We start from the raw sequence: 12,773 nt of genomic DNA on the forward strand, positions 1-12,773 counted from the left end.
TGTATATATTATATATAGAAAAAATCCAAAGGGTTTTAAGTTGATAACAAAAAATACAATGGCCTTTAACCATACGAAAATGTAATGAGAGTTTCATGAATTAATGTATGATTTTAAAATTTTCTTATTTAATTTTTTTTTTCAATGATTATGCGTTCATAGTATAATTAATTAATAAACAAAAATAAAAACATTTTTCGTTAACACAAAATAATTAAAATTTGGGGGAATATATATAATAGAAAGAGAAATCGAAAAAGTCAGATTTGTATTGAGTTGGGAGACAAATGTTTTGGGAAAAGACTGTGTACTATGAAAATTTCTATAACAAAATATTTTACTTGTTTAATATTTTATTAATTTTTTTAAAATATTCATTTTGATTTTATGAATATACTTAAAGTTAAAAAATCACTCACCTCATGTTATGATGGTGCCCTGCTGTACCGATTTGTGGTTTACGATATAGTTCGAATGCTGAGCCCCGTTGTTCACGACTGCCTGCTAAGTCCAGAGCATGCCGTTCTGGCGTATGTGGTGGAAGATTACCTATTAGTTAAAAATATTTTTTAATATATTAAAAAATTTAGTACTTCAAAAAATTTAATTTACAAAATGGCTGTTCTAAAAAGTTGGTGGAGATACAAAAAATTACTACTTTAATACTAAATTAATAAATATTTTTTTATAGTACTTCTAATATATACTTAATGGAACTACTTAAATATATTAATATATAATAAACTAAAGCTTAATTACAATATTTATTTGAAATAAATATATAACAAATAAGTAACATTTTATTAATTCTTGTTTTATTAACTTTAATGAGGTTGAACTGGTCATAGACCCTGGTTTCTTAACGGTAAAAAATAAAAAAGCGGTTGATAGAGATGTGGTCGTATTAAGTGCTGGATATCTAGTTTGTAGACGAGTTTTTAAGTTGCCAAAGGAATTTTATTATCCCACTACGTTATTAGTTTTATAAAGTCTTTCGTTTTTTTTATTTTGCACAGATCTTTTACTTCTAGAACAGAAAAAAAATTTAAAATTGCAAACGGGGCTGCGGAGCACACTATCAAAATACTAAATTGTAATATTGTTTAAATACAATGTATTAAGACTTGATTAGCTTGAATCATAGATTTTCAATTACGTCATACAGAGTTCATAATCTTGTTCTGGAGATGTCATTAAAAGCTGTCTAAAACGCAATGAAGATGAAATGTAATTGTTGTTGTAGCCTGCTGGGAACTGATTGTGTAGTATCTTTGGGAGGTGTCGTAGTCGTCGACACGTAGTCGTCGATAACGACAAGTGGTTCCATAAAGTAGACTCGGTCGTTCTTGGAACCAAACTCAAGTGTACCAATGCTTGCTTTTCATTTATTTGAATGAAATTAATTTTTGAAGTTTTACTACTAACTACGATTTTTTTTCAAAAGTACCCTGATGATGATTTGAACATACATAACATATTATGATATTTACATGTTACATGAAATTTAACTACAATATTATACTATATGCGATAATTAATATTACCTTAACTACTAAATTCTTCTACGTTCATAATTAGTAACATTTTTTTATGAGTAGTAAATTACTTCTCAGTATATATTGAAATTACCATAGTAAAACTTAATAATAGAACTTAAAGCCATTGGCTCAAAGTGATTTGTCTTATTTTTGTATTTGTTTTTATCAGACTGGACTTCATTTAACGGATATTATTACCACCACTTACCAATAGGTGGTGGCATGCCACGATGTGGTGCAATATATGGACCAGTGCCGCTGCCGCCATTATAGTGGTGATTACTGCCATTGTAGCCATTTGTAGGTGGATATTGTGGTTGTTGACTATAATTGCTGTTGGTGCCATAGGTGGGTTGTATGTTATTATTAGGACCATGATGTGGTGAACCAGGTGTTTGTTGTGAGTAATGATGATGTGATGGTGTAGGTGGATAATAAAAGCCGTTGGGTGAACGTGGTGAGCCAGGTTCCTAAAGAAAATTTATATATTTATTTAAATCAATTCAATATTTTCTTGCAATAAAAACTTACGCCATTTTCCCAATTTGCATTGCCATTGCCAGCACCACTACCACCTTGTATTGGTGGTCGATAATTTTTGGGTTTTGGTGGCGGCACTGGTTTGAAGGGTCCACCGTTGTTACCATTTGTTGCAGCATTGTTGTTGCTACCATTGATATTTGGTGGTGGCACAACCATTTGTGGATTCTTCGGCAATTTACTGTAATCAGCTTGAGAGGCAGAATTGTTTCGACTGCTTAAGGTAAAGCGATTTCCCGATTCAGCGATTTTGTAAGTCCATCACATTATTTTTTGATTTAAATTATTTTATTTTTTGGTTTGCATGAGGATATAGGTGAAGTGCGTTTTTTACATAAAAAATATAACATACACAGACACATAAATAAACATGAAAAAAGATATGAGTATAAGGTGAAACAAAATAAAAGTATATTTAAAAAATAATGCACAAATTAAAATATTTTTATTAAATTCGTTTTTATTAATATTACAATTATAAATTAGTTCGTTTTTATTTTAATATGTACAGTACAAAATATTTGTAGAATAAGTAAACGCACGAGCACATAACATTTAGGGGAAGCACATATACAATTAAACAAAGGGACTTAAAAGTTTTAACGCAAGCTCTTTTGAATTCTTGTATGTATTATATAGAATTTTACTATAAAAACATGTCTAAAAATTCAAACGAGTGTGTCGTAAACCGATATATTTTGCACAGATGGGCGCATCAGTTTTGGACCCGATTGGTCATTAATAGTTCGGGCAGGTATGAAGCCAGTATTGCTAAGTGTAACGTCATTCATGTTTCTAAGCAGTTTACGAGGCGCCGCTATGGGTTTGGCAGTTGTGCGTTGATAATGCAAATGTACAGGACGTATATGTGAGCGGTATCTTTAAGGATAATTACAATAACCATACAATTGAGAAAGCAATTATATATATGACATTATGGATTTATGGTTATATGGAAATGGTTATAGTTACATTTTTATATTTTATATATATTTTTATTTTGTTGGCATGCAGTTATTTTCAATAAAAATAAAAGAAAATATGGATAATTATTTATTTATTTATTTACACTTAATTTAAATTTGTTAATAATATTGCAATAAATTGTTTATACAAAAAATAAATATGTCAGAGTTATCGTACCTGTACTTTCCATAATCAGTTTTTGTTTCCATTAATGGCTTACGGGGGCTGCCTTCGAGACCCAAATTTGAAGGGCGTTGAGGTGGTCCATTTCGTGGATCTAAAGGTAGCAAGAAAAATGTATGAATAAAGATAATTACAACAAAGATATTGGATATTTATTTATATGCAATATAAATTATTATTTATAAATTATTAAATTATAAATAATTATTATTAAATTATAAATAATTATTATTAAATTAATTAAATAAGTTATTATTAATACAATTTTATAATAATTTTGTAAGTATATAAAGTTTGCTTACATTACTACCAACAAATCTAAATTTGAAAAATATTACTTCGTATATAAACAACCTGCATAATCCAACAAAATTAAACCGAAGATTCATTATTTTTATTTATGTTTCTTTACTCACTTCGTGTTCAGTTCTAATCTACAATTCATAAACAAGAAGATATATTTTATTTCCATACCTATATTCCTCGCCGAGTTTATATCATGATATTGTGGTCTACCAGGACTGCTTTGCCGATTTAAGTCATTCGCACCTACAAAGTTACGGTGATCATGTGTGCTACGTGCATATTCCGGTGCCTGTGAGTTCATACCAGCAGGTGGTAAAGGACGGCCACTATTTACAAAAAAAAAAACAATAAAGTAGTTAATAAAAAATTATAAATAATTATTAAATTATCAAATTAACAACACAAAAAAAAAAAAAGAAAATAAAAGAAAATTAAAATTTAATACATACTTTGCATTTGGTACTGACTTGAGATCGTCGGGAGCATTTGGCCCAAGTCTGCCCAAATTTTGCATCGTTAGCTGAGATGTGTTGTACGAATCATAACTTGATACGCTATCATAACTGGAACCATTCTGCTGGGAACTATTAGGCATTGAGCCTTTACTACCAGGTAAACCAGTTGAGCTACCCATTGTAGCAGCATTCAAGCGTGCTTGCCGCTCCAACGAAGCATGTTGTTGGCGATCTATTGAATCTGTTGCTAAAGCATTGCGTGATATATATTCAGCTTGTACATCATCATTAACAATGGGTTTTCCAAATAAGCGTTCTTGCGCTGAACGTCCTAAAGTTCCACCAGAACTATTTGTACGAGAAGGTGGTTGCATTTCACCAGGTCCGGGTTTTGATTGGCGATCTATGCGTGGTGGCAAATCAGGTGCATTTATACCATAAAGTGATTGTGGGCGTGTAGAGGGTGTCGACGGATCAGACGAACCACCTAACATATTTGTGCCTGGTGGTATGTAGCCAGCATATTTACTAGAGTCTATTGTTTGGCGTCGATTTGGTGGTGGATTAGCGGAATGTTCATACGGAATCTATAGATTTTGATTAAAAGTGAATGTGTTTGGATATAAGAAATTAAAAATTTTATTAGTATCACTTGAATAACAAATAAGTATTCATAATAAGTGTTGTATACTTATAATATGTAAATATTATTAAATTTTTAAATATCAAATTATATAAATCTTAACTTAAATTATCTTTTATATAGAATACAACAGTTATGTATAATCCTATTAAAAAACTGAAATTTATTAATGTAAATAACTATAATATGCATGTAGAAATTCTAAAAGAAAGTTCTATAATGCAAACTTTGGAACCGGGACTAAAAAATATGAACAGAAACGTTTGAAATTATAAATATTATTTAGTTAAATTGGCAACGTTTAATTAGGCTTTTACGGTTAGATATATATTATCTAACCGTTATTCTATTATATATATTACAGTTAGAACAAAAAATTATCTCCCAAATTAATCAAACATTCCTAAGGAACAGCCCATATTTGTAGCTGCTATTCAGTTCAGTTTCAAGGTGATAAGTGATGGCAGTCAGTCTTGAGTCTTTTTGATTAATGGATTTTTTAAAGATATTTAATTTATGCAGTTATTATAATTTAACATTTAAATGTGAAATCCTGTGAACAATGATAAATCCCAATTTTAAATCATTGGGATTTAGGAACATTCCGGATATGCAAAATCAGCAAGCCAGTAGTTCTAGATTGTTAGTGAACTATTAAACTGTAGGTGATGGTAAATTTAAAAATAAAAAACTCATTATTATTGTGGATTTAAAATGAGTGTTATTATATGGAATATGCAAATCATATCAAACTCGATTTGAAAGCATAACTGATTTTTATTTGGATCGTAAAAAGGTGGAAGGATTAAATGTAGTGAAAAAAATTGTAGAGTTAAAAACCATCACATTCAAATTAAAGTTTGAAAATCGATATATTAGATGCTATCCATTTTAGTCGGGAATATAACAAAATGCAAAAAATGAAATTGTATAAAAACCATGAATGAGGTAAGACATGCCTGTCATAAGAGACGACTAATATCCCGGAGCCATTCCGACACTGTTTGGAGTCTGAATGGTAGTAAGTGAGTGTCTTCACTTGTGACACCTGACTGGAAGTATAAATCTGGCACCACGGGAGTCAGGTGCTCGCAGCTTTGGTTGTCCTGACCGACTGAAGTTGGCAGTATCGTGGTGGCTGTGGTTAGTACCCAAACTGAAGCGGGTAAAATGATTGAATTTTACTTTCATTTGGCGTGGACTTGCTTATTCACATCGGGTGCTGTGACCCATGGATCAGCAGACGGGCTTCACTTCTTACTAAAGGAAAATTAGGCCAAACACATAACTTCAATTAGTGTCGGCGGATATTTCTTGGAATTTCCAATGGGGCGTTTAAAGGCAAATTATCTTGACACGTGTATTTTTTAGAACACTGTAGTTTTAAACCTTCAAGACAGTAACCACTTTAAATAAAATTGGATTCAACTATTTTTACGGATGTTAAATAGATATCACTGAATAAAGTTATACAAATCTCATCAAAACTGATTTGGAAACTAAAACTCATTCCACTTTGGAATATAGTGTATTATTAGGTATGGGGATTGTATTAAGTAAAAAACCTTACAGAGTTTAAAACTATATTTTCCAAATTCAGACTTGAAAACTGATTGCCTTGACTTTCAATAACTTTAAATTACTGTTAAATGTAAGTCTCTAATATGTTGATTATTTATGTGGCAGGGTGAGAAATTAGTATCTTTCACTTTATTCCTTTTTGAGATTGTAACCGCATGTTTGAAATTTTTATTGTCTAAACAAACTAGTATCGGTTACTCCATATTAGATAAATTATAAATAAAATTGAGGTTCTAAGAAGTGGTTTACAGAATTAAAGCCAGGTGTTTCAAGTTTTAATTAGAAATCTATTTCAAGGAAATTTATACCGGCTACTTTAAAATAGTTGTAGACAAAGTGTGAACTGTATTAATATTGTTAAGGATGATTCGGAGCAGCCCAGGATATAGTGACGTTTTATATTTTTTTTTATTAATCAACTATTAACAATTGTTAAAAGTTCTATGTAATCTGCGAATTAAATATAATTATAAATATTTACTCTTACAAAATAGATAATTAATTCAACAATATGGTCGATTTCACATATGAGATAATGTAATGTATGGTATGGTATAAATTGACTAATAACGAATTGATTTGATAAGTGCTGAGTATAAGTATATCGGACTTCATTAACTGAGCCTATTAAGATGTCACGTTCATCTTGAATCATATGAATTTATATTTTAATTAAGTTATTCATAAAAATTATAAATATTGATCAATTTATTGATAACTGCTATTTTTCTGGTTCCTTATATTAATTAACATATTTAATTATAAGCAACGTTTATAACATATATTAAGTTCAGCACATGCAGTTAAAAAATATTAATAATTATGTTATAACCAATATAGATATTATTAGGTATATTATGTTAAATGATTACATATTATATATTTAATAAACTTATGTAATATATTATGCATATTAAATGTAAATACTCATGTTATATTAATAATTTTCTAATGATTTTGTGTATTGTTTGAAGTATTTGTTGGCCTCTTACCGTATATGGAGGTGGTAATCCTTCACCAATTATGTCTCTATCCCTATCCAAGTTATCCTGATTAGTTGCAATCGATGGATCTGAGCTCGATTTAACCAATTGTGGTAAATTGCCTAGTGACAATGATGCTGATGGCCCAGGACTTAATTCCAAATCAGATTCAGGACTTGATGCATACGATAAACGGGATGTGGTCATTGGGAATAGGAAATCATCGGATAAGGATTCAACGGGCTATTTATTTATTTTTAGTTTATGGGTGCGTTCATTATTTTTTCGGAACAGGATTGATATAAGGAAATTTGGGTTTAATGTTAGTATTGTGGTTATAGTGTTGAAAATGTCGGTAGGAAATTGTTTTTGTGTCAATATTGTTTGTTTTGATTTCGTATTGGAGAAAAATATTGAAAAGCAAATAAAATATTTTTTTTTGTTTTTGAAAATAGCAACAAACGTGGAAATATATATAACAAAATAAGATTTAAAACATAACAGAAAGTAAACAAAAATACGAAATAAAATAATTAACAAATTAGATTAAGAAATTCGGTATTAAATGAAACGTTTGATTGCCAAGCAATGTAAAAATAATAATTTTGTTATTATTAAATATTTTGGACGGACACATTTGTGATTTGGACGAATACACAGTTTGAAAATTGTTATTCCATAAAGTAAAATGGGAGCAGTTGTTGTTGTTAAGTTCGATTTTGGGATGATAAAGCAAGGAAATGACCGTGATGAAGTTGTTTTATCGCAAACATAATTTAGTTTTTTTTTTTTTAATCAGAAACGAATGAAACAAAAATAAATAAAAACATTTAGTTAGCAACTTTTAAATTTTTTTAAATAATTAAAATTTTTTTAGCTTACGAAATTAATCATGGAATTGTTAAAAATAAAAAAATATAAATTATAAATAAATTAATACTTATTTTTTTTTTGTTTTTTGTTGGTATTATAACTTTCAAATTACATTTTTTTTCTTCTTCTTTCTCATTCGTGTTAGTTTTTATTACTAAATAACAATTCCATAATTTATTTAAATTACTTAATTTAGCTACTCTTTAAATTGGATATTAAAGTAACGAAAATTACTATTGAAGATGTAGTTTTAGATGATGCCAGATAAAAAACGCATGCATAACACAAAAATATTAAAAGATAAACATATATATTTATCTTTATATATATAGGAACTAAATACATACTAGCACATATACATACAATAACGATTTTACGAGGTTTAAATTAATATGTATTTTATTAATTATAAATAATATAAATGTTGATTTTTAGTTACAAAACATGCAAAAAGAATTAGTTTGCTTAATTTAGTTGAAAAATTCGACTTTTATTTATCTTTTATGTATGTATCGATATACGATGAAAACATCAATCGATAATTTTAAATGCATTTTTAATTAAACTGTAAATAATTTATTTACGTAAATGTTCTTAACTAGATAAAAATATTTCAAAAACACTTAAAGTAGTAGTGAATAGTGAGTAGTGAAAGAATTTCATCAGAAGGTGTTATATGTGATTAAATTTCATGTCTTCGATAAGTAACATAGATATTAAAAGTTGCGGATCTATGATGCATTGAATTAATCATCGAAATGCATTGAATTAAGATGATTGAAACAATCATATTTAAAATTTTTGGAGTCACATGTGTACTTTTTTAAGAACGATTTTAGTAAAGGCAGCTATTTTGAGCAAACTTTTACATTACGGGATATGGCACTAAAACAACACTAAAATAGTTTATATTTTTTGTATATGTTGTATATGTTTTTTTTTCAGAATAGTGAATGGAAAAAGTTTGCAATTTGATATTCCAAGAAGTAAGCTATATCAGCATAAAGGGTAGTAGAGTTGCTCAAAATTACATTCGTTCTCATATTAAACTTTATATAATTAAAACTATTTTCCATGAAATGTTTAATCAAACAAAAAAAAAAAATTAAATGTCTACTCCATTAGGGACATGTATCGAAACATTATGAATTACCAACTATATACTGATAGTTATCTATCTTTCTATCGGGAAAGATAAATAACTTTCGCAATACAAACGATCTTCAAAGGTGTAGCGCCTCTGGTTCAGTGAAAATTTAATAACTTCTTTGACAGATGCTGGATTAAAGTTTACTTAAACTAATCCCTCACACAAGGTTATATGTGTTTAACTGAGACTTCTTATTTAAGCATTAACAGGATTAATGTATTCCTAATTAAATTTTAGATTTTGATAATTTTTAAATTACTTTGTCTTTAAATTAAATTGAATGTTTCTTTTAACATCTAAATCAATATATATATACATATATATATACATTCGTAAGACATTTGTAAACTGATCGTGTCTGAAACCTGTCTGTCTGCTATATAGTATTGCGGAAATTGGTATGTATTTGAAAATTAAAATCAAAAATTGCTAAAACTTGGCTTTAACTAGGCACCAGTAAAGTTAAATTTATTACTTGATTAAATAGCCATGTTTAGTAAGCATTAATGTAATACAACTCTGTGGTGTTTTAATTTAAATATGTGCCTGAATGTGTTGTCACACATACCTATTGTCAGTATATAATGTATGACATTAAACTTATTTAACTATTTGTTCATAAAATAAAACGTGCTTAACTCGTCAGTTCTAAAAAGTTATAAATTTTGGTAGTTAGTCTATCAAACCCGGTTAGCGTATTTTTGTATGGGTTTTGTATGGATATTGTGTGAAAAGTTGTATATTGATCGATTTAAGAACAAGAGTCTAAATATAACATAAGGTTCGTCACATACTGTAATGCTAAATGATGATAATGACTAATAGTTATGAGTAGATTAATGTTCACATTAAGGTATTAGTTCCATTATTCGAAACATGTAATACATGTTTCATAATTTATGTTATAAAACAGGAAAAAAAAGTATGCATTACTTGTAAGTTAAACATTGTAATTGAACGTAAGTTCTAAAAATAATTGATTTGATACGTTTATATATATAGGACATTTTAAAATGAACACTTACAGTGATCGTTGTTCTGCAAAAGATACTTTCTGCTCAAATTATAGATATTTTTCTATGTCATTACTTGTCAAGTCAATAAATACTTAAAATTTTTTCAACTAAATTAAGGCTGATTCTCATGCAATGCATTCATTGCTATCATCAACACTCTGAATCGATTCAGAAATATTATTATTATATTTAATATTATTAGTAATGTTATTGTTGTTATTGTTATTTTTACTGTTATTTTTAATTAAATTGTTAGCATTATTGGATAGTTTATTGGAGGAAGCATAGGAGGATAGTTTTCTAGCTGCTGGTATAGGACCAAAATTAGACTCGTCAATTAAAGTACCAGCGCTGCTGCTGTTACAATTGTTTAGCAAATTACTGATGGAACCACCAAATTCGATGCCACTATCGTTACCATTGTTACCATACGCTGCCAGTCTAGAGCTGCTGCTGTGCAACTGCTGCTGTGGTTTCGGCATAAGCGCTACACTGCTATTTAAAATGCTCGCACCAGCAGCAGCGGCGGCTGCAGCAGTAGCCGAACGATGTCCACTTCCAGTTGGTTCTGTATTGATTGTGATGCCATCAACGCAACTACGCTCATCTTTATTATCATTTAAAACGTTCAGGTTGGAATCAAACAATGCCGTTTTCTGCAGTAGTTCGTGGTAGTAGTAGGGTGTGGTGCGTCGTTCTGTTGAAGCAGCACGATTTATGTACTTCGAAGCACCACCAACGCTACCATTACCGCTACCAACAGCCATGCCATAACTCTTATGTGTGCTTAAATTTGCTTGTTTAATAGTGTGTAAATTTGCATTCGAATAACTATCATGCTTAGGCTGAGGCATGGCTAAGGCAATGCCGTTTTGTGTGCTACTCAATAGATTTGGCTGTGAGCCATGGTATTGCGATAGGGTGTCAACAGTGGTGGCATCACTTAAATCGTTCGTTGCTGACAAAAGTGTATGTTTTGTAGCCAAGCCGCCTGGTAACGAGGAGGATGGTTTCATTATTGGTACCATTGTGTAAGAATTCAAGCGTTGTGGTTCTCTGTTGGGTGTTGTGGGCGTAGATTTGTAAGCTTGCTCATATTTAACTGGCGGCGGACGTGGCGGTGTTAGCGAGCGTTCGATTTGTAACAGTGAGAATGAATTTCGCTTACCCATAGGGTAACGCGGTACAGAACTGGATGTAGGACGACAGCAAGGAAGATTGCATGGTGGTGCAATATAGGGTGGGAATATCATTTCAGTGGGAGAATCGGGTAGCTGTTTTCGTTGTTGTATAAAAAATAGGAAAAATGTGTAAATGTGTTAGAATACCCATCAACCATTTCACAATTAATATAGTTAAAGCTACAATAAAAAAATATTTAAGTTAGAAATTCTTCAGCACAATACTAAAATTGTTTGGTCGGCAAACTTTGAAGTCAAGCAAATTATATTAAACTTATATTCAGTTAAATATTTGAATGCGCTAACAGTCCCATGTGGTTATAGAGACAGACTGTTATGTTTTTTTTAAAATACCTAGGAACTGTAAAACGTCGAATATAGTTGACCTATAAGTGAATTATGAATTTTATATAAAGATTTTAAAATGCTCCAAAAAGTGTAACAACAACAAAGTTTATATATTAAAAAAAAAATTATTTAATAAAGTTGCACAATGTTTTTGTTTTCACAATAATTTTACCAACACCATTTAATAAAAAAAAAAAAAATTAAAAAAATTCCACAATTTATATAAAAAATTTATGAAGTGCAACATTCACAAAAAAAAATAAATTATCTTAAAACACTAAAATCTTCCTATGCTAAAAGTCCATAGGAAGAAATATTAATTCTCACCAAACCAAACACATACCTTTGATTCGGACATCCAAACAGCGCCGCTTTGTTGTAAATCCACAGCATCACGCAATTTTCTGTACCAGGATTCTTCGTCGCTAAGCACAATTTGTGTGCTAAATATATGTGACCAAACACGTTCCAACTTCTGGCACTGTTCCAACAGCTTTTTCGAACTTTTATGTGCTGATTTCGGTATGCCATGTCGCAATTGCTTGATTACATGCTTGCTGTCAGTTTTCAAGAATATAACAATCGGATAAAATTGAGCGTAATTGAGACGATCCACAGCATTCGGTGTTATATCTAGTAAAGCGTGTTTACCACGATCCATTATATCGCGTATGTTAGAAAGACGTACAATTCGACATTTTGAGTTCGACTTATCATCGTCTGATAATGGTGCAGTAAATTTGTCTTGAAAGTCTTTGGCAAGTTTTTCACGTGCCAAATCAGAGATCGGACCAAATAGTACCACTGGCCGTACAAAACCTGGATGACGTAAAACAACGCGTTCGTAAGCAGGAAACTTGGAAATTGAGTCTGAAAAAACAACATCATCCCAATTTTCACGCGATAAGCTCTTCGAACGACGGTGTGTGGAACTGAAAAAAAAATAAAATTTGTATATAATTTTAGATTTATACAAATGATTATAAAACAAAATTTCTGACAATAGTAAA

The 12,773-nt window shown here is 30.0% G+C and overlaps 1 protein-coding gene across 5 annotated transcripts in view; it reads right to left on the reverse strand.

Moving 5' to 3' along the window:
• Positions 1-12,773, reverse strand: part of LOC119678560 (tight junction protein ZO-1) — an 88,813-nt gene that overhangs the window by 7,461 nt on the left and 68,579 nt on the right. For 3 of the 5 annotated variants that reach the window (XM_038090453.1, XM_038090454.1, XM_038090455.1), the window contains 8 exons: positions 12,107-12,695; positions 7,205-7,438; positions 3,983-4,575; positions 3,702-3,859; positions 3,222-3,321; positions 2,070-2,292; positions 1,747-2,008; positions 420-549 (listed from right to left, as the gene is read on the reverse strand). In XM_038090453.1, the coding sequence (XP_037946381.1) occupies positions 420-549; positions 1,747-2,008; positions 2,070-2,292; positions 3,222-3,321; positions 3,702-3,859; positions 3,983-4,575; positions 7,205-7,438; positions 12,107-12,695 (2,289 nt within the window). Of the gene's footprint in view, positions 1-415; positions 550-1,746; positions 2,009-2,069; positions 2,293-3,221; positions 3,322-3,701; positions 3,860-3,982; positions 4,576-7,204; positions 7,439-12,106; positions 12,696-12,773 lie in introns of those variants that run through there. The other 2 variants (XM_038090457.1, XM_038090456.1) reach the window with 2 other exon arrangements.

This window comes from Teleopsis dalmanni, chromosome 2, assembly GCF_002237135.1.
Source record: "Teleopsis dalmanni isolate 2A chromosome 2, ASM223713v2, whole genome shotgun sequence".
Classification (NCBI taxonomy): Eukaryota; Metazoa; Arthropoda; class Insecta; order Diptera; family Diopsidae; genus Teleopsis; species Teleopsis dalmanni.